The 23,562-nt window shown below is 47.3% G+C and overlaps 1 protein-coding gene across 1 annotated transcript in view; it reads left to right on the top strand.

Annotated features, from left to right (window-relative positions):
- The window catches only part of LOC147684992 (villin-1-like), a 382,427-nt gene that overhangs the window by 124,966 nt on the left and 233,899 nt on the right, over positions 1–23,562 (top strand). The window contains exon 4 of the mRNA XM_086940888.1: positions 18,101–18,297. Coding sequence (XP_086797014.1) covers positions 18,101–18,297 — 197 coding nt within the window. The remainder of the gene's footprint in view (positions 1–18,100; positions 18,298–23,562) is intronic.

Below are 23,562 nucleotides of genomic sequence, written 5' to 3'. Positions count from 1 at the left end.
GCACAACATTATAAAACCTTGTATACACTGTATTATACACCGGCTAAAATAGCTCAATGGGGAGGAACACACGGGTTATTATGCCCTAGATGTGACAGCACGGAGGGTGATACAACCCATATGTTTGCTAGTTGCCCAGCTTTGCTGCCCCTTCTAGAATCCATGGAGGTACTTATGGACAGAGCGTTAAATGTGAAAATTAAGCTAACGGCAGAGCTGATTGTGCTAGGGGTCTCAAGTGAGATTTCTTGCCGCAACCAGGAATATTTTTTATTTGTAGCGATGGCAGTACTGCGTCTGTGTATTGCTACAGCATGGAAGGATAGAATATCCTCTACACTGCAACAATGGTTAGCCAGGTTGTTACACAGCTGTAATTTAGAAAACTCAATTTATGCCAGGAGAGGAAAAAAAGGCAGAGTAAAGGGGCAGCAAATCTGGTCTCCGATAAATAAATGGCGGAAAGGGGTGGGGTAGTGTCTGTAACACATATATTTTTTTCATTTTTCCCTGACCCTCTTTATCCAGTCCATCAATTACACAAAACGTCTATCTCTTTTTTTCCTCTTTTTTTGTTCCTTTTTTTTGTTAAATACAATAGGATTGTAATGAAATGTTATGAAATGTTTTTTCTTTTTTTCTTTTCCGCTGACTCCTGACACTAGAAAAAATATATACATATATACAGAAATATATACATAATTTACAGGGCGAATCACACTGAGGCACATATAAACTCATTTAGCCCCTCATGTGTCAAGCAACACCACCAAAAAACCATATAGGTGAGTCAAGGTTACCAAACAGTCAGAGTGATTGTGCAGGAATTTTATACACATTCCCCTCAGTAATTATATGTTTGGAAGATAGGAGTGTTCTTATGGTGATTTTTTGTATGGTACTATTTGTAATGTGTTGTACTGCTTTGTATTGTTTTGGTACATAGGAGGATTTGAATGTTTGATGCCCCACACCATACAGTAGTATGCTACCAGTATGGATAAAATGTGAATATATGGATGTACTCCATAGAAGAAGAATCTCAGAATTGTCTAGTTGTATCAATGATTGAGTTATGTAGTTATTAGAATTAGTATTGATTGTATATTTTCCTGCTTCTCAGTTCCTTTTTTTTAGTATTTGATTAGCCCTTGAGAAATAGGGTCATTAGGGTTTCCCCCGTTCTCTTTTTCCTAGCTTGAAAGTAGGAGGGCAGGAATGCACCCTATTTTTTATTTTATTTTAAACTTTATTTTCAGTATTTATACAGTCATAAACAAAATAGTGAGCATAGAGTGATGCACAGTACTGGTACAGGTATAAGTAAATGCAATATGATATAAAATACAGGTAGATGTTAATGGCATCAGTATACAATGGAATGTAGGGGATGCGTGCAGGCACAATTTCAAATAGCTCACAATCCTATAGCAATGTCAGGATTGGACAATTACCTCATCACCCATAAACAGTGATAATGCATTAGTGTACATAAATAAAGAAAGAAGAAAAGAAAATACATTCAAAACAAGGGGGCCTAGTGCCGCTCCAAGCTCCTAGCCGATACCCTCAGGAACAATACCATTAGCAATCAGAGTGTCAGCTCCAGCAAGCTTACTAGTGATGTACGCTTCGTATGGTCCCCAAATGTCCACAGGTCTTGAAGAACCAGGCACGTGTGCAGCATATTCCTCGCAATTTACATTACAAAACGCCAAACTGCGAAGCCACGACTTTAGTGAAGGGACCCTCCTGCTACCCCACAGCAATGCCACCCCGCGTTTGGCCAAGAGCAAACCAAGCGCCTCAAATTTCCTGACCTTCTTGGGAAAATTTACCACATATCCCATCAGTGCAATCTCAGGAGTGGGAATCAATGTCATGGAGAGGATGTCCCCAAGTGTGGTGTGTACCTGAACCCAGTATTGCTGTATTTTGGGACAGGTCCAGTAGAGATGGGCAAAATCGGCAAATGGAGCCGAACATTTCTGGCAGTGGTGGGATCTTGCGGGGTCTATCTTGTGGGACCATGCGGGGGTGTGGTACATCCTGCGTGGAAACTTAAAGTGAAGCAACTTGTGTCGGGTATTTAGGGACACTTCCCTCGTTGCCCTGCAGCACTTTTCCCATTGGTCATCCGCAATAGGCCTGCCCAAATCAACCTCCCATGATGTGCGGGCTTTAGTATCAGAGAACGGACGGGACAGCACACATTGTTTGTACAGTTTGGAGATCAAATGTGAGCCTGATGGACACTCTATAATTAGGGTCAATGGTGGGGCCAGCTCAGGAGCAGCCGGAAAAGAACAGAAAGTGGCACGGAACATGGAATACATGTGTTTCAATACAAAAGTATCCATAAAGGAGCGTTCACTAAACCGGGCTTCCTCCGACACCAAGAAGACATGGTCGTCCGGAAACAGGTCACCAAATGTGCGAATCTGACACTTCTCCAGTGTGCGCTGAACCAAAACCTCGCCTGTTATGGGCAACAATGAAGGGTTAGGTAGGGGCAATGCCGGGGAGTATAATTGAACTAAGCCCAACATCCTACGCAAATTGTCCCATGCCCAGCAAGTGGTGGACACCGTCTGAATGTCCCGAGGGTCTCTCGGGATGCACGTGGGTAAAATGGCAGACAGTTTCTGCGGCAGTACTAGGTCAGCCTCCGGCTTCAAATAGGGAACCCGGGCGTCCGGGTGATACCAGGCATAGGAATAGCAACATTGTGCAGTCAGATAATATAGATACATGTCCAGTACCCCGAGGCCCCCTCTTTCATATGGCAGGGTTAGGGTTTGCCAATTCACACGCAGTCTCTTATCTCCCCAAACAAGACACAAAAGAAGTGACCGCAGTTGTAGGAAGAAGGTCTGAGTGAGAGGAATGGGGATGTTATTGAAAAGATACAAAAACCGAGGGAGGACTATCATTTTGATAATGGCCACTCTACTGGCCATCGACAAGGGCAGCCATAACCATCTCTCAACCTGTGATTCCAAAAGACCAATCGCATGGCCATAACTTAGCCTGATAATAGTAGCGGTGTCCAGGTGTATGTAAACTCCGAGATACTTGATTGCATCCTGGCGCCATTCAAGTGGGAATTCGAATTCCCAGGAAGTCGTGCTAGTAATCAGTGAGAAAATAACAGATATGTGCCAATTGACACTGAGACCAGAAAATCTGCCAAAGCGAAAAATTTCCCGGATAATATGATGTAGGTTAAGATGGGGTAGCTTGACATATAAGATTGTGTCAACAGCGTACAGTGACACCAAAAGTGGGCCCATGCAAAACTGTAAGCCACAATGTAAATGTTTTTCCTGGAAATGTTGAACTAATAGGTCCATAGCCAAAATTAAAAGTAATGAGGACAAGGGGCAACCCTGCCTCGTGCCTCAAGATAAGCGGAAAGGTTCAGAAATGGTACCATTCAGACCCAACCGAGCTGTGGGTGCGGTGTACAATAAAGCAACGGTAGAGACAAAACACTCGGGCATTCCCATACGACGCATGACAGACAGAAAAAATGGCCACTCCAGGGAGTCGAATGCCTTCTTGGCATCAAGGAGCACTTGGTACATTAGGATCAATTCTATGCAACACCGTAAACTGAGTTCGCAAGTTGAGTGAGGTGGATCTGTGAGGGACAAAACCAGACTGGGCCGGAGAAATAATGTGTTCCATCAATAGAGGCAACCGGATAGCTATCACCTTCGCCAGTATTTTATAGTCAAGATTTAGCAGGGATAATGGCCTATCGGAGCCACAGATTTGAGGGTCCTTGCCCGGCTTGGGGAGGAGGATAATGACCGCTTCCCTGAACGTAGGAGGGAGGATACCTACCTCAAGCGCCTCAGCATAAACCTCTACCAATCTCGGGACCAATATATCCTTATATGCTTTATAAAAATCTGCGGAGAACCCGTCGAGAACGGGCACCGAGGAGCCCCGCAACGCCTCTATTGCCTCAATTATGCTCTCCAGGGATATGGGAATGGACAGGAAATACTGCATATATCGTTCTAAGTATACCAGCGCGATTTCCACGAGGTATTCCCCTTGTTCGCAAAGATTCCCTGTAACCTTGGAAGTGTATAATGTTTTAAAATAGGAGAGGAGTGTGTTACATATGTCCGGGGTGGAATGTATCAACTTGTTATCTGGGCCTATAAGCTCAGTAACGTGGATTTTATCATGCGGAGCATATGTGCCAGAATCTTACCTGGTCACTCGCCCTCACCATATCGTCTAGCGACATGTAGTTTGTTGAGGAATAACAACTCTCGTTCAGAGGCTTCTCTAAACTCAGGCATCAAAGCCAAATGCCAGCCTCCCCAGACTCTGATCCAGACCCCACCAAATCCTGATCTAAAGCAGCGATTTCTGTCTCAATGCGGCTCAAAGTGGAACGGAGATCTCTCAGTACCCCCCACATTTTTGGCAATGCAGACACCCCTGATAGAGGCCTTGAATCCTTCCCAGAGCACAGCCCAAGTATCCACCGACCCGGTGTTGAGTTCGAAGTAATCCTCAATGGCCTCCCGCACTTCCTCAAGGAAAACCTGATCCAGCAGAGCTCTCCCAGGGAAGCGCCACTGTCTCTCGTACCCTCCATGCCTGGGAATGTCAAGCTTAAGCACAATCGGAGAGTGATCAGAAAACGTGCGTGGCAAAGTAACCAACCCACCCAACCACCCAGCAACTTCAGGTGAAATCAACCAATAGTCTATCCTAGTCCAGGTATTGTGAAACCCAGAATAATGCGGGTACGCTGCGAGGTGTGGGTGTTGTTTGTACTCAACGTCTATCAAGGAGAAATACCCACAGATCTCCTGGAGCGCACGGCGTGAGCGGGGTTTTGTGTCAGGTGAGGAGGATGTGCTGTCTCTAGTGGGATCTAGTAAGAAGTAAAAATCCTCATCTATTATCACCAAGCAAGGGTCCCGAGCCAGTAAGTGCACATGTAACTCATGATAGAAGTCAGGCAAATCCACATTGGGACCATAAACACAGACCAGTGCAACATTATGTCCCATCAACAAGCCAGTCACAATCAGCGTGCGGCCCTCCCCATCCTCCACCATCTTGTGTATAAATATAGCAACCCCCCTGGCATAACTACTGTAGTTGAAAAAATATATATGGGAACCCCAGCCCGCCGCCACAGGTGACTCAGTGGATCTGGACAGGTGAGTCTCTTGCATGAAGACAATGTCAATATTATGTCGTGTAATGTAATTAAGGACCTGTCTCCGTTTTCGGGTATTATTCAACCCCCTAACATTCCAGGAAATCAAAGAGAGCCCGGAGGGACCGGGCTGCCAACCTAACTGTACCATTTAGTAGCAATCACAACAAATATATAGGGAGTCAAATCAAACCGGTGCCATGTACCAATAAACTGTAATATTCGCTAAAGATCCATGAAAAACCAGCAAATGTCCCCCCCCCACCCACCGCCCAACCTCGTTCCAACCCTCGCGGGGCTGAACCCAACCCATCTAACCAAAGGACGGTGCAATGTAAACAACCATACCAATGCTGAAAGTACATTTACACACCAGAAACTTGGCATATACAGTAAAGAAACCTTGGTATTCACCATGAGGTGCAGCAACGCCACGCCAGCCGGGCATTATTAAATGTTGCAGTATCAATCATGATAGAATTCCATATATAATACTAACACAGCAGAACAGAGAGGATAAATACAATAACGGATCAACCAGTCCCGGGAACGGAGAAGAGGTCAACGCTGGCATGTGACCCACTTTGAGGAGGGGAAGCAGCACGAGGAGTGGATGCCATTGCGCTGTGTTTCTTTTTATAATCTTGGCAGAACTCCTGTGCCTCCGTCGGGGACTCAAAGATGCGGAATCGCCCGTCCACATCCACTTTCAACCTAGCCGGATAAAGCATGCCATATCTAAGCCCCAGGTTTTTTCAGGGTGGCCTTAACTCCATTGAATTTGCATCTAGCATCCTGGACCATGATGGTGAAATCAGGGAAAAATGACAATTTACTCCTCTGCCACTGGACCTCTCCTCGTTCAAGAGCAGAGCGGAGAGCTGTGTCCCTGAAGTTCATGAGTCTGGCGATAATGGGTCTCGGAGGCTGACCCGGCTTGGGGCGGGGGCCCAAAGACCTGTGGGCACGCTCCACCACAAACCCCTGCGTGAAGGCCTCCCTACTGAACAAGTCTGTTAATAATTGCTCAACGAAGGTATTTATTTTTATTTATTTATTTATTTTAAAAATTTATAAAGCGCGGCGTATACCCGTGGGTGTCTTGGCGCTATAATTTTGCTGAAAATCCCAGAATAAGGTGGTATCTTCCTTCAAACGTATTGTTTCTGAGCGGATTATTGGTCAAATAACCAAGTTTTTACCAGTTTTCTAAACTGAAATAACGATGGTACCAGTTTTATTTCCTTTGGGAGCATGTTCCAGATTTTGGTTGCAGCATTGGTAAAACTTCTGTCGCCCCATGTCACCGTCCTGGTGCGAGGCACTACCAGTAGGTGACTATGTTCGGAGCGTAAGGATCTTTTTGGTGAGTAGTATTGAAGTTTTTGTTTGAGAAAGGCTGGTCCAAGACCCTTGAGAGCTTTGTAGGTGAGACACAGGGTCTTGAATCTGATGCGATTTCTCACTGTTAGCCAGTGGAGATTTCTAATCGCATGCCTGGTGGACTGAAACTTAGGAATGCCAGCTAGTAGCCTTGCGGCCGCATTTTGTATAAGCTGGAGTTTGGCCACCACCCTTGCCTGGGCGTTTACAAACAGTCCATTACAGTAGTCGAGTGAAGAGAGTACTAAGGAGCTCACCACTGTTTTCCTAGCACTCTCCGGAAGATAGGGCAGGATTTTTTTAATTATCTTAAGCTTGTAGAAAGCAGACGACGCAACCTGGTTGGCATGGTTGGAAAAATTAAGATTGTCGTCAAATATAATGCCTAAGTTCCTGACCTTTTTTACTGGTTCTGGAGGGGCTCCGAGGGGTGTCGGCCACCAAAGAGTGGACCACTGTGGTGATAAATTTCCAAAGATCACTACCTCGGTTTTCTCCGAGTTGAGGCGCAGGCAGTTTTCCGACATCCATTCCTTGATGGCAAGCATGCCTTCTTGGAATCTGGCGGCAACCTCCTCACCGTTGTTCTTAATAGCGATCACCAGTTGGGTGTCGTCGGCGTAGGAGGTAAGGCTCATCCGGTGGTTCTTAATCACCCTTGCTAAGTCCGACACATAGATGTTAAAGAGTGTCGGACTTAGGGATGAGCCTTGCGGGACGCCACATGGGAGGGCGAGCTGAGGGGATTGAAATGCGCCCAATGTTACTGCCTGTGTTCTATTGGACAGGAATGATGCCAGAAGCTCTTTGGCCTTTGAGCAAATGCCCATCTCCTCGACACGGTCAATCAGAACGGTATGATTGACCGTGTCGTATCCACTCGACCGGTGGTAGCGGTCTCCGGCACACCAATAATGCGGATGTTGTTTCGATGACTGCGGGCCTCCAAATCCTCATTCTTTACCGCCACGTCTTTCAAGATCGTTTCCACCCTCTCAAGCCATTTTTGCGATGTCGCCGCTCCGTCTTTGATGTCCGAGGCCCTTGCCTCCACCACATCCAACCGCGGGTCATGTACCTGGACCTTCACGCCTATGTCTGCCAATTTCTTGTCTAGTGCATCGAATCTGCCGTCCAGCGCTCTAAACCCAGCTCTCATCTCTTTAAGCATGGCTGCTGTAAGGGAGGTAGGGTCATCTGCATCATAGGAGCCATGCGCCCCATCTGCCATACCTGAAGGGTCGTCCGAGGTGGGGTCAGGAGCCTTTTCAAATTGAGCGTTCGCTGCTTAGGATCTTTCCTCTCCATACTGCAGGGAAAAACAACTGCTTCTGAAGACACAAATGGAGCAAGGCAGAGCTCGAAAAGTAGGTGGGTTAGAGGAGTGCAATGACTTTGCCCGGCCCCACCTCAAAACCAGAGCAATGTAGAGCGGCTCCACAGCATGCGCTACACCAACACAGCGCATGCTGCAACACTGGCCAGGCAAAAGATTGTGAACATTGCCCCTAGGTTTGAAAGGCAAGCAGCTCCAGCTAGTCCATCCACCAAAAGGCAAGGGCAAGTGAAAGCGTATGTTGCTCCCTCCACCAGGAGTACTTGTGGCAAATACGACGAAGGCGCAGAGTCCCCAGTGTGCATCAGAGACAGCGCACAAAACGCGAGCCCCTCCACGGTGCAGCAGGAGCAGCGTTGTGCCTCCTACAATGATCGCAGCTCACATAGCCGCCGGGAAGTGCAGTTAGATCAAGCAAGCAGATTCCGGCCCAGCCCAAAGGTGTTGGCGAGTCCGGGGAAGCAGCAATGTAACGCCATCTTAAACGGCCTCCACCACAGCAAAGTCTGCATATGGGCAAGGGAGTGCAGCCAGCAAGCCGAATGGAGCCCAACGCAGACCCGGCCCCCCAAACAAAACTTAGGGCTCCCCTCTCTAGCCCGCCACCCACCCGCCAAAAGCAAGCACACCGAGGCCCGGTGCAGCGGTGCCCACGAGGCCCAAGGAGCCCCGCCACGCACACAACGGGAACCGGCACTCAGCCTCAGCATGGGAGACGGGGGAGAGTAACCAAGCAAGCAGTGCAGGGGGGCCAAATCCAGCACCGGGCACCCACCAAGGCCGCAGCTCACCGTAGATGTCCAGCGCCGCACCTCCCAGGAGCACCCGCAGTTAGAGAGGCCGTCGGGTCTGAGATCAGGGCCCAGCAGCGTGGGCTCGGGGGAAAGCTGTGTCGCTCCTCGCAGCGGGCATATCAGGGCCTCAAACCTCTCCACCGTCCCTCCCGGATATGATGGAACAGTGTCCGCTGCTGTCTACATCTCCGACGACGGGGAAAACAAGCAGTAACGGTGCCCGGCCGGTGGAGCTTCAAGCACGGGCGGCCATCTTGGTCGCCTGCGTGGCCACGCCCCGGAATGCACCCTATTTAACATTTTACAGTACATTCCTGCTCTCTGCCTGCACTAGCGCGCGATGTGCAGCCTAATGCCAACTCAGACACCATTGCACCATGGTGCAAGGGTGCTAGCTTGGTAGGCAGAATTATTTTTGTGCAGGAAGGAAAGCAGTAAGGGACACATTCCTGCACAAGAACAATCTTCAGAGGCATTATCCTCTTTCTATGTGTGCTGCAGAGTGCATTCCCAGGTCTGTCATTAATGGTAAATCTGGGAATGCGCCAGAATACATGGGTGGATGCGTGGGAACACCCATGCTCCACCCATGGAAAGCCTCCCTGGGCCACAGTAAGGCAAGGGCAGCCACTTGCACTACCTTGCGTTACTCCACATTTACTAAGCCATGCAGGGACACACAAGGTAGCCTTGTGTCGTTTCGGTAGTCTGTGCACTTGTTGATGCAAACTGCAACGCATCAGTGTTGCACTGTGCAACCTGGCAGCAATCTGTCAATCAAATACTGCAGTATTCCACTCTCACGATTGTGTTTTGTTGTACTTTGCTGTTTTAAATGATAACTGATAATGGAGTTTGCTTGCTAACTGATGCCACGTTCCCTTCTTTCTAATAGAAACCTGGCAGCTAATGACTAGTTATACATTTTATTTGTGTTCACTTTGGTAGATAATTAAACCGATTATATACAGTAAATTGTTTGCTCACTAGTCTGTTACCCATAATCCATCACGCAGGGCCACGTTAAGAGTTTCTCTGCATATGTTTATGCAATCTCATCCTTTTCTACTGCAAGATCAATCATGTGCTTCTTACTGCGATTCTCTTTCATAAATGCTAAAAATTACCTGAAAATAATTTTAAATGGGCCCTATTTGTTGTAGTTTTAGGAAGTATAACATTTAAGGAAAACTCCCATGAAAAAAAGAATCCTGCTCCGCGACACCCTCCTCGGGAACAGGCAGTCATTTGACCCTTCACAGTGGCGTCACTAGGGTTGGTGTAACCCGGTGCGGGTAACTCATGGTGTCACCCCCCCCCCCTCATGACTTACCGCATGGACCTCCCATAAAAGCAATTACTAATGCGTCTTTATTACTAAAGGAACACTTTTTTGAAAAATTCGAATAATAAAATACTGAGCAAAAAGCACTGTTTCTAAACTTATACCTTGCAGTTAGCATGCAATTGCTTAAAGATGGTTCATAATTCATTAAGCAGGTATATTACAAGGATGGTAACCTGAGACCTATCTCACTCAAGAATGTCTGCAATGAAAGCAGTAACTCGCTGAGCTTCCTACGTAAAATACAAATCTGTGACCTGCATGGTGCATGCTTCACTTTGCAGCTGGGACATCACATTAACTCTTTATACTTTGTATGAGTCAGGCCGGCCTGTAACTAGACTGCACACAGATCTCGCCAGCAAGTGTATTCACCACCAAAGTTATCTTACAGCTACAATGCTTTGGAATTTGTTGGGTAAACAAAGATCTCTGCACCAGGTGTCTACAGTAGTGTAATCCCAATAAACTATTTTAAAGTGAACTTAAGTGTGCTCGAGAGTAAACCAAGTACAATTAGAAGAGGTATAATATTGCAATATATGCTAGACACTCAAGCACAAGAACAAATGTTACGTAGGCAATGGTGGCACTTGTGCAAGTATCAAAAAACAAACAAAATGCCATTACCGCAGTCCCCAGGGCCTATCGTGACTGCCCAAGGAAGGAAGAAAGCTTTAGCCAGGTGCACTAGACCCGCCCAAAGAGGGCCATGTTTTTACTGAATCTGATTAATTTGTGTGCCACTGCACTGCCACATTTCTAACTTAGTTCATGATTCATATTAATTTATAAATAAATGATAACTGGATATTATTTCTCTCTCACCTACTGCCTCTGAGTCCGGACCCAGCAAGAAGAAGTCAGTGAGTCCCAAATTTGAAGGGGTGAGGCCAGGCTTTTGATTGTCCCTGTTGACAATTCAGTGTGACTGATGAATGCTAGGTGCAGAACCAGTGGCATTCCAAGCACTTTGGCAACCTGTGGCGGTCCCCTTGTTTGCTGGCCCACTGCGGCTACACCAAAGAGCTGGGGGGGAGGGTGCTGGCAGGATTTTTTTGCGTTTGCTGCCCTTCTTGGGCAATTGAAAAGCAGGGGGGCGATTGCCACACTGAGACGGCAGGTAAGAGTGGGGGGAGGCTGCCGCCCCCAAAACTAGTGCTGCCCGGGGCTCACCCCCGCCCCCTTGCTTTGGACTGTGCAGAAAGCTCCTCTTGTTGCCTTTGTTGTGTGTACTCTAGTCTAGAGACTAACCTGCTGTGAGGTGCATCAATATACACAAAGAATATATCTGGAGCGCAAACTGGAAAGAATACTTGAAAAAGAACCCCCCCCACAATCCAGTTCTGAAAATGTAGACAGTGGATCCATGTCCCCTGTCTGCTTTGGCTGAATATAATTGAGAGGCATCTGCGCACCTGTTGTTCCAGTTCCAAGTTCTCTGTGACCAAGGAGGAAGTACTCCGCGTAGTACTGTTAGGTGTGCTGTGTAATCAGAGCTGGTGTGAGCCTGACAATGGTTTCCCAGAGGTGAGGGGACATTAACTAACGTTTTGTCTTGCTGAAAGAAGCTATTCATCTGACCTGAAGTGCCTAAATTTATCCTGGGTGCTGCGATGGAAAGGAGTCTTTCAACATAGCAGTAGGCGTGACTGTCTATTAACAGTCAGAAAGCGAGAGACCCCCAGAGCAGCCAGGAGAAGAAAGACGGAAAAGAGTAATCTGTTAGCCTCAGGAGTGGTGGGTGCCAGTCTCTCTGGTACTAGGGTTATGGGCCGGAATTGTGGATTTGCAGCTGAGCTTGACGCTGTGCCAAGAAAAGCAAATGTTGGCTGTTCTCACCGTTGTGCCAAAAAGTGCAGCAGCAGCTTACTGTGCCTCATGATGAAGAATTTGCCCATTGCGGCCCTTGATGCCATGATCAAGAAGTGTGCCAGCAACTGTCGATTGTCCTGCTGCGATCCTACCTTTTAGGTGGTGTGGCCCACCTGCAGCCTATTGCCACATGACCTGGAAGCAAGGCAGAAGCTGAGTGGGATCGGACACATCCTCTGGAGCCCCTGTGACTCTAAACACCTGTGTTCATGCCACAGGACCTCAGGCAGCAGCCACCTGTGTCATATCTACCAGGGACCTGCCTGGACTGACAAAGGCTGCTCCAGTGCACAGTGCATGTCATCCCAGAAAAGGAGAGAGTGAAGATGCTTTGTACTGGTCCGCTGGTTCCTTGCTGCCTGTGTTTTGAAAAGGGAGTCCTGCAATTTGTGAGACTTTAAAGGGGCGTTGTACCCAACTGAGTGCTGGATATGATGAACAGGAGCAATCAGCACCTGAGCCTTGGTTTGTACTGCGTAGACACTCAAACCCAAAAGGGAACCGTCCTAGCCTTACCAGAGGAGGGACGCCTGTGTAAAAGGAAGAGGTACAAAGCGATACCAAGGGGGATGATGGAGGCTTGCTTGAATCCATTGGCAAAGTGAGCAAGGGACCCACGTCTGGGCATACCCTGCCAACTTAGGGCGAACAAAGCGATACCAAAGGGGATGGTGGAAGGGGTAGGCAGCATCCAAAGGTGCATTGGCCCTAGCACAAGACCCATAGCTTTGTCTGATAGAATTTTGTGAGTAGTCCTCCGTTTTAAGTATGTGTAAATAAGTGCTTTTCTTTTCTAAAGTAAAGCACTGGGTTGGACAATCTGTTATTGTGCTGCTGTTTGATTGCTTAACTCTAATCTTGGCGATACCAAAGGGGATGATGGACGGAGCGTTTGAGCAAATCAAACACTCACCCCCAGTCAACTGATCTGGGTTTAATCCATCACCGTTCTTTAGCTGACTCCACCACCCCAGTTCAGACATGGTCATATGCAAATCAGTCTGACCCTGTGCCTCATGGGAACAGTCCAGTCCGAACTGCCAAGCCATGTCTTCCCTGGGCCGGAAACAAGCAAACTCTGATTTTGAGCACCAGGACACCACCTCCCTAAAAAGTCTGTCACTGCTCACCATGGCCACCACTGAAAGTTAAGGGTGAAGGGGTTGTTTTTGGCCCATTTTTAAATCCAACAGTCTCACCCTGGGATATCAGAGTCAAAAGACCCCACCCCCCATAGCTCAGGCCCAGTTAGCCTCTGCTTGCACTGTGGCCTCCTGAATGGGATCCGATGAAAAGGCACGGATTGCCCTTGGCACACTTACATAACTGTGTAGACTTTTTGTAATGTGTTCATAAAGCACAAAAAGTACGCCATTCAATGTATAAAGGAAGGATGGGTTGGCATTTAAGAGAAACAAATAAGGAAAAACATAGTTAAGGGTAATTAGAACACGTATTTTATTTTACTTCCTTCAGTTTTACACAGCTGTAGAATTATGAGAAATTGGAGCTCAACACAGTTATACATGATTACCATAAAAATATAATGCATTTTACGCACACATCATGATTAGGTGTGAGACATTTGTGTGGGGACTACCAAAATGCCATTTTGACTTATGGCAATTACATTTTGTTTGCAGAAATGCACTTATTTGTCAGCATTCGGTGCTCCAGCTTAACACGCCTTCTAATTGCGTTATATAATTTACAAAGCGCTTCCCACCTCTCACGAGTATTTCCATGTGTTCCTCTGCCGACAGGAGGTGGGGCCTTCTCCTCGGGGCAGAGTGTTTCCTCGCCACTGTACGATCCCTAACTCTTCTAAGTCTTATTCTCCTCAGAAAGTTGGCACCATAATGCTCCAGGGCGCGTGCACGCATTCGTAGCAGCGAACAAAGCGCTCCCTCGGCATGCACTGTAAACACATAAAGCGCCCCGAGCTGCGAAGAACAAGAAGGCACCGACGCAAACTCCATGAAGCACACGCACGGGCAAACTATTAAAAAGTCTCTTCAAAGTGCCGCGGGGAGACCTCAGACCACGACGGCGCTCGTTATATCAGTGGACAGATAGAATATGGTGCCCGTGCAGTGGTGTGATGTGCCCATGCCGTGGGGTGATGTCCTCGGTATGAATACTTTCTTTATTCTAGTTGCACGATTCACGCACTCCCCTGCGCTGCCGTTGGTCTCGTCTCCTCCCTGGCGGGCTCGTGCGACCGCGCTAACGCATCAAAGCTGGAGCGCACGCACACCCTCGCGCGGGGGCTGTCCCAGGGCCGTCATTGGTAGCGCTAAAGAGATTGACGGCCCTGGGACCCACAAACTGCGTACGTGCTGCTGCAGTGAGTGCTGCACTGACTGCAGTAGTAGCAGTATTAAATTTTTTTTAAAGCAGGTGCGCAACTGTGCACAACGCACCGTGCGCTTGCACTAAAGCAGCCCATAACTAACTAGATTGGTGTCACCCCCAGATGGGGTGACACCCGGTGCGGTCCGCACCCCCCGCACCCCCCTAGTGACGCCACTGACCCTTCAGACGGTTTTTCCTTTGTGCCAGTTTGGATGGAGCCAGAGAGTGATTTTTGATTGTGATTCAAGATGGAATGGATGGATGGATGGCGACCGGAGAGGAGCCCAAGAAGTGAGCTCTGTAGGCTGGGGATCGAAATTGTCAAAAACATCCCTGTTTAGCCTCGCGAGACCTGCTGCTCAAATCACCGGAACATAAGAAATAAGCGATACTGACAAGTAGCTTCAAATCCTTACTGGACTCGATCGGAACGAATCCTCAGCATCAGAATCAAGACCTCACTGGCGTCGACCCACTACTCGTCCAAGCGCACCCACATCACCGAAGGTGGATAGTGGCTCTCGGGATAACGCTGTGTCTGGAAGCTGTCCTGCAGGATATACAACAGGACATCAGCATCGGAGTGTGGCCCCCTCAAGACAATGTCGTGATGACACACAACTCTACATTAACCCCTTGTATGACCATGATGAGCTGGACTCGTCATGGGACACAGTGCTCCTGCGGCCATGACGAGTCCAGCTCGTCATGGAACATCCCCTGGGAAATCCCTCTGGTGCGGGCACCAGAGGGATTCCCTTTTTACCGAAATAGCCTCAGGAGCTGGGGAAGAGCTTCCCTAGCTCCCGAGGCCCCCTCTGGTTTCCCTAAAATGATGATCGGTGTGCACGTCGTGCTGACGTCATTTCAGTAATACCGAAACTGAAATGAGCCAAGAGGCTCATTTCAGTTTCCCTTTCTACGTGCTCAGGGGGCTGTCTCAGCCCCCTGAGCACGTAGAAAGACGGGAGAGGTATCATTGGAAAGGGGAGAATCTCCCCTTTCCAATGATCCCCCTCCTCAGTGGATCCCTGCTTGGGGATCGCCTTAGGAGGGCGATCCCCAACCAGGGATCCACCCACTAGACACCAGGGAGGGGGGAGCGGCCCCTTGGCTCATTTCAGTTTCCCTTTCTACGTGCTCAGGGGGCTGTCTCAGCCCCCTGAGCACGTAGAAAGACGGGAGAGGTATCATTGGAAAGGGGAGAATCTCCCCTTTCCAATGATCCCCCTCCTCAGTGGATCCCTGCTTGGGGATCGCCTTAGGAGGGCGATCCCCAACCAGGGATCAACCCACTAGACACCAGGGAGGGGGGAGCGGCCCCTTGGGCAAGGGCCTTTGCTCCCCCCAGGTTAATTTGGATACATTTAGTCTTTTAGCCCCCCTGGGGAGCAGATGGGGGCAGTAGCCCCCAATGTGCCCCTGGGGGGGGCAAATCCCTACTAGGCCCCAGGGATAAAAAAAAAAGTAAAAATAAGGGTGGCGGCTGCCCAAAACGGGCAGGCCCATGCCCCCACCCCCCCAATTATTACAGACTTTCTGCCCCCCCGGGGGGCAGATGGGTGCATTGGCCCCTAATGTGTCCCTTCGGGGGCAGAAAGCCCACTAAACACCAGGGATATTTTTTAGAAGGTATTTTTAGGGTAGGGGCTGCCCGAAATGGGCATGCCGATCCCCCCACCCACCCACCACCATTACAGCCTTTCTGCCCCCCTTGGGGGGCACATGAGACATTGGCCCCTAATCTGCACCTTCGGGGGCGGAAAGCCCTCTAGACACCAGGAATTTATTTTTAGAAAGTAAAAATAATGGTGGCGGCATGCCCATGCCCCCACCCACATGCCACAATTACAGCCTTTCTGCCCCCCCTGGGGGGCATATGGGGCATTGGCCCCTAATCTGCCCCTTTGGGGGGGGGGGCAGAAAGCCCACTTGCCGCCAGGGATTTTTTTGTGCAATTTTATTTAGGGTGGTGGCTGCCCGAAACGGGCATTCCAATGCCCCCACCCGCTGCCACCATTACAGCCTTTCTGTCCCCCTGGGGGGCAGATGGGGCAGTAGCCCCCAATATGCCCCCCCCGGGAGGGCAGAGAACACACTAATTGCCAGGGATTTTATTTTGCACAATTTGTTTTAGGTTGGGGGCTGCCCAAAAAGGCCACTCCAATGCCCCCACCCCCACCACCATTACAGCCTTTCTGTCCCCCCCGGGGGCATATGGGGGAAGTAGCCCCCAATCTGACCCCCCAGAGGTGCAGAAAGCCCACTATCCACCAGGGATTTTTTTTGCGCAATTGTTTTTAGGGTGTGGGCTGCCCGAAACGGGCACGCCAATGCCCCCACCTTCCCCCCCACAAAAATGACAGTCTTTCTGCCCCCAAAAGGCAGATGGGAGCTGTAGCCCACAATCTGCCCCCAGGGGCGCAGAAAGCCCACTAGAAACCATGGATTGTTTTGTTTTAATAGTGTAGGGGCTGCCCGAAAAGTCATGACAATACCCCCACCATCACTGGGCTGACACAAATTTCCTACCACCCAGCGTTCCCCCGGGTCTCTCAATAAAAACGGTGCCTCACTCATGTGGGAGGCCCAAGTACCCGGGACAGGCAAGGGCCAAAAACATGTTGAGGCAACATCAAAATGGCCTACCTCAAAACAACCTGGTTTTGTAAGTGGGGTCACCTGGGTTTTTGTAGAGAAATTAATACCATCTGGTGGGAACAGAACCAACAGGAGTTCTTATAACCTTTTACTGAAACCACAACGATTCACCAAGAAGAAAACGTATAACCGCTCTTTCTCAGGGATGGCCCCTAGGATATGGAATGCCTTACCCCTAAAAACAAGACAGAACCCTCAAGCGGCATCCTTTAAAAATGAAGTGAAATCTATTATCCTGGCTAAATTCACTTGATTTATAGATGCAGGCTTGTAAATATTTGTCTTTTGTTGGAACAGCTACCATTGTTTGACTATTATAACCAAGAATTTTTTGTATGTATATTTCGATTTCCTCTATCTCCTTTATTTGTTGTACAGCGCTCTGATACCCGCAAGGGTCTTGTCCGCGCTATATAAAACCTTCAAAAATAAATAGGCACCTACATTACCTTTCTTATATTATCTTATCTTATCTTATCTTATCTTATATTATATTATATTATATTATATTATATTATAATTTAATATATTATCGCTAAGCAATACATGCCAGAACATGTTAACGTAAAGCAGATATTTAGCGCAGTCATTACCCATACAATCTAGATTTGTTTGCGTTCTGTGATTATACGTTTGTGTTGGTATCTTCTGAGGTCCACAGTATATAGATCACAGTTTGCTTGGTTGGTTGATGGTGTATATAGAACCTCATGGTTTTGCTCTATTTTCACTTATAGTGTTTTTGTAATGTTTACTAATGTTATCGTGCCTATGCTGCTGCTACCTTTTTTATGGTCTCTCCATAAATAAACCTCTTTTTACGTATCAGTGTACATTGCAACATGGACCCACTCACATTACAGTCACCTACAATAGCTTTATGCAGAATAGAAAGTTTATCCACCTATGATTTATTTCTCCCATAGCACCTGGGGTGAGTTGTTTTGCTCTCTCCAGTTAAATACCCAGGACTATAGATTGTAGAATACAATGGGATAATATCAACACAATAGCATCTGAGTCAATGCCTTCAGACTGGGGTTGCATCCTGTCATACTGTTAGGTACTAGGCAAAGTAATTTTCAGTGACATGAGTTTTCTGCATCTTTACTATGGGCATTGTTGTTGAAATGATTCTCCTTTTGTGCTGTTTGCAGATCAAGAAGACAGCCACTGCAACCATCATCGATATCCATTACTGGATTGGAAAAGATTCCACTCCGGATGAGCAGGGGGCTGCTGCTGTCTTCACCACCCAGCTAGATGATGACCTGGGTGGGAGCCCTATCCAGCATCGAGAGGTGCAGGGGCATGAATCTGAAGCCTTCAAAAGCTATTTCAAAAAAGGTGTCATGTAAGTGGAAGGTGTTTAGGTAAAACTGATTTAAGTGAAGGTTGCTATTAAAACGAGGGCAGGAGCTGGTGAAGCAAAGTCAATGTTGTGGTTGAACATGTTACCAACACCATGCGGTCCATGCTCACATACCAAATACAATACAGATTTTCGCAAGAAGTGCTGAACGGTACATTCAGGGAAAACATTTGAAGTTGTAGGATTAACAGTAGGGTCAGGAGTAGGATGATGTTTAGGTGTAACATAAAGGCTTCTGTTTGGGTTATGTTTGGAGGTAGCATTAAATTCTGTTCAGTGCTAAGGTTAGAAGTATGTTAGGCTAAGGGTTGTATATTTGACTTGTTCTTAGAGTTAGAATTTCAGGTAGGGGTAGGTTGAGAGGTAGTGTATGTATGTATATATATATATATATATATATTACCTACGGTCGCCAGTAGGTAGTTATAGTTAGGATTATTTTGAATAGGGAAATCGCAACATTCTATTGGTAATAACTTTGGCGCCGGTTGATGAATCTGCCTGAAAATTTCCTCAAAAATGCCTGGCGGCGCTATGCTCCTTCCCTGATAGTTTGGGGGGGGGATTCATCAAGCGGGGGCCGAGATAAAAGGAGGTTCCCAAAACGTGTTTCTCCCATGTTAATTTCCATAGGGCGGTCAACCTCACTTTTAGCCCGAACGGCTGAATGGATTTCCACCAAACTTGGCAAAATTGTAGGGAGTGGTAGCCCGATGTGCCTTTGCTATGTCTCAAGATATGTGCTCCAGTGGATTTTGAGTAATTTAGGTTCAAAAAAGTATATATATCTATAAGTGCGCCCCGGTACGCGCACCGGGGCGTGTACCAGCGCGCTACTCGAGTTCGCGCGCGGAAAGCTGATTGGCTCTCGGGTGTCTGCCAACATTCCAAACAGTCCGGAGCGGCCGCCATCTTGTGTCTCGGTAGGATCGAGACACAAGAGGTGGAAAAAACAAAGGAGGGAAATGACCAAAAGTGGGCAGAATAGACCCCCGTGATCCCCTAGGTTTGATGTGGGGGCCATAAAAGGGCCCCGCGGGGCAAATTTATTTATTTTTCTTTCGATTTTCGCGGGGGGGGGCACCCGGTACGCGCACCGGGGAGCGGACCGGGGAGCGTACCATGGGGAAAAAAGAATGAAAGAGTTTTTTAAAAAGTTGCCTTTTTTTATAAATTGGAGGTAGTTCTAAAAAGAACTGGGTTTTTTCTTCTTTTTGTTGTTTTATATTTTTTTAATGTTTTTTTGAACATTTTGTACTTTTTTTTCTTTTATGAACTATTTTATATTTTTTTTGTTATTTTTATGGGGAGAAACAAAAACCAGGGAATTGAAAACAGCTCAACTGGAGCAAAAAAAAATCAGGAAAAAATTATGTTTTTTTGGGGCAATTGTGGTTGTCACCAGCACGGTTGATGAGGTTTATGCTTTGCTCACCACAGGTGATGGTTTTACCACAAAAAATACAAGTGATCCTGTATTGCCCAAACTTTGGTTGTATGTTTGGGACCATCTCCCTTGTCTCTGGTCCCGATGGAGTGGATTGCTTTCTTTTGGAGGTGCTGGGTGAAGATTGGGGACGGTTACTGGCCAGTTCTCTCACCTCTGCTGCAGCATAGTTGTTGGGATGCCTGCGCTGCATGTGGCGAATCATGGTGTTATTGCCAAATGAGTATTTCTTGTTAGGGTTCCCCCTTGAAAGTTCAGTGCCACAGATTAGGCAAGTCACCTTTGGCGCATTCACTTTCTTCTGGTCCTTTGGGATGGAAAAAAAACTCCCATATAATGTGCTGCTTTGGCCTATATGGGGTATTATCTTCTGGCAGCCACCTCCTCCCCTCCTCCTCCTCTTCTACATCTCCACCACTGTGGTGTTGTGGTGGTCCTCTTGGTGGTGGTGGTGGTGGTGGCTGAGATGCTCCTGCTGCTGCTGCTACTGAAGCCATTTTAAAGTAAAAAATATTAGTCACAGATCTCCAAACAGGTCTTCCTCAGTCAAAGGACAAAGTCAGAATAAGGAAAAAAGGTGGGGGCTTTCATCATTTGGAAAACAAAACTGAACTGAACCAATGAAAAGTGTTATTTTCTGGTCACATGACCCGGGCTTTCATCATTTGGAACCAAAACTGTTCTGAACCAATGAAAAGTGTTATTTTCAGGTCACATGACCCGACGCGCTTACGCTACGCGCCCCGGGGTGTGCCCCGGGGCGCTTACGTAGCGCGTTCGTATGCGCGTGAGTGCTTCCGGGTGCGCTTACACCGTGCGTATCACGCGGACCCGGCTACGCGATACGTCACAATGATGTTTTCGTACGCGGCAATAGCGATAACGGGACGCTCCCTGGTACGCGCCCTGGGGCACGCCACAAGACTACGCTTACCCGTGCGCTCACCGGGACGCGCACCGGGAGCGCTCCAGGGCAAAAAAAATAATTTAAAAAAAAAACCTGAACATTAAACATAAATAAAATAGTATTACATAAATATACAAAATAGGATTTATTACAAAAAATATTACATTTCATAGCTGTAGAAATTTGCTATTAAAAAACCTTTGAAATTCACTGAAAAAAACATAGGTTTGAGACCCTATATATAGTTAGGAATTAGCATTTAAAAAGCTTATGAAATTCACTTAAAAAACCATAGGTTTCAAACCAGTTATAGTTAGGAATTAGCATTTAAAAAACCTATTAAATTCACTGAAAAAACCATAGGTTTCACACCAGTTATAGTTAGCTGGAAATTTTACTGACATAAAACCATTGAAATTCCAACGTTATAGTTAGTTGGACTCACTATAACAAGCGCGCCTGCAATGCACTGCTGATGACGTCACATATTACATCACTCATGACATGGTCAGTGACATCATTCAATGGTTTTATGTCAGTAAAATTTCCAGCTAACTATAACTGGTGTGAAACCTATGGTTTTTTCAGTGAATTTAATAGGTTTTTTAAATGCTAATTCCTAACTATAACTGGTTTGAAACCTATGGTTTTTTCAGTGAATATATATATACATATATGTGTGTATGTATATATATATATACATATATGTATGTATGAATGTCTGTATGTATGTATGTATGTGGGAGCCTTCACCACTGTAATCCCTCAGTTCCAAAGACCAAAGCAGACCCAAAGTCGGTGCGAAGTAGTTTAATTTATTGTAAACCCTTCATGTCTGATATATATATATATATATATATATATATATATATATATATGTGTATGCTCCTGCTTGTGCCTTCAATTGAGAGTCACTCGAACAAAAAGCACGACCTTCAAGCATAGGTCGATTCGAAGGTATGAAGGATTGCTGCGTGCTGTTCTCTTTCACAGTCTAAACACCAGCTGCCTGACGCGTTTCGAATTTCTTCTTTCTCAAAGGCTGTTTGGTGAGAGATTTGCACAGACCGGTCTCCGCTTTTAACGTCCAATGAATACATTATGGCACGCCCTCTGTGGGCTGTTCAGGATGAAGCTGCGCTTGGTATTCTGGAATTTGTAGTCCCGGTTCTATTCAGTGCTCTTGGAATACTGCTGAATTAAAGCCCAGAATGGGCCCCAGCCGGCAGAACCCTTCTCCAGCCTTTGCTTTCTGCCCCACGTAGTAGTGGCCTGTGGATACTGGTCACCGTGGCCTCCCTCGTAGGTGGAGTGGTGCACTCTCGGCGGCAAGGCAGCCGCCTGAAAAATGTATGCTCCTGCTTGTGCCTTCAATTGAGAGTCACTCGAACAAAAAGCACGACCTTCAAGCATAGGTCGATTCGAAGGTATGAAGGATTGCTGCGTGCTGTTCTCTTTCACAGTCTAAACACCAGCTGCCTGACGCGTTTCGAATTTCTTCTTTCTCAAAGGCTGTTTGGTGAGAGATTTGCACAGACTGGTCTCCGCTTTTAACGTCCAATGAATACATTATGGCACGCCCTCTGTGGGCTGTTCAGGATGAAGCTGCGCTTGGTATTCTGGAATTTGTAGTCCCGGTTCTATTCAGTGCTCTTGGAATACTGCTGAATTAAAGCCCAGAATGGGCCCCAGCCGGCAGAACCCTTCTCCAGCCTTTGCTTTCTGCCCCACGGACGTCATTGGACGTTAAAAGCGGAGACCGGTCTGTGCAAATCTCTCACCAAACAGCCTTTGAGAAAGAAGAAATTCGAAACGCGTCAGGCAGCTGGTGTTTAGACTGTGAAAGAGAACAGCACGCAGCAATCCTTCATACCTTCGAATCGACCTATGCTTGAAGGTCGTGCTTTTTGTTCGAGTGACTCTCAATTAAAGGCACAAGCAGGAGCATACATTTTTCAGGCGGCTGCCTTGCCGCAGAGAGTGCACCACTCCACCTACGAGGGAGGCCACGGTGACCAGTATCCACAGGCCACTACTACGTGGGGCAGAAAGCAAAGGCTGGAGAAGGGTTCTGCCGGCTGGGGCCCATTCTGGGCTTTAATTCAGCAGTATTCCAAGAGCACTGAATAGAACCGGGACTACAAATTCCAGAATACCAAGCGCAGCTTCATCCTGAACAGCCCACAGAGGGCGTGCCATAATGTATTCATTGGACGTTAAAAGTGGAGACCGGTCTGTGCAAATCTCTCACCAAACAGCCTTTGAGAAAGAAGAAATTCGAAACGCGTCAGGCAGCTGGTGTTTAGACTGTGAAAGAGAACAGCACGCAGCAATCCTTCATACCTTCGAATCGACCTATGCTTGAAGGTCGTGCTTTTTGTTCGAGTGACTCTCAATTGAAGGCACAAGCAGGAGCATACATTTTTCAGGCGGCTGCCTTGCCGCCGAGAGTGCACCACTCCACCTACGAGGGAGGCCACGGTGACCAGTATCCACAGGCCACTACTACGTGGGGCAGAAAGCAAAGGCTGGAGAAGGGTTCTGCCGGCTGGGGCCCATTCTGGGCTTTAATTCAGCAGTATTCCAAGAGCACTGAATAGAACCGGGACTACAAATTCCAGAATACCAAGCGCAGCTTCATCCTGAACAGCCCACAGAGGGCGTGCCATAATGTATTCATTGGACGTTAAAAGCGGAGACCGGTCTGTGCAAATCTCTCACCAAACAGCCTTTGAGAAAGAAGAAATTCGAAACGCGTCAGGCAGCTGGTGTTTAGACTGTGAAAGAGAACAGCACGCAGCAATCCTTCATACCTTCGAATCGACCTATGCTTGAAGGTCGTGCTTTTTGTTCGAGTGACTCTCAATTGAAGGCACAAGCAGGAGCATACATA

The sequence above is a fragment of the Lissotriton vulgaris genome, chromosome 10 (genome assembly GCF_964263255.1).
Source record: "Lissotriton vulgaris chromosome 10, aLisVul1.2, whole genome shotgun sequence".
In the NCBI taxonomy this organism is placed as follows: Eukaryota; Metazoa; Chordata; class Amphibia; order Caudata; family Salamandridae; genus Lissotriton; species Lissotriton vulgaris.
The sequence above is the reverse complement of the archived record's forward strand: the minus strand, read 5'-3'. Positions and strand labels throughout refer to the sequence as shown.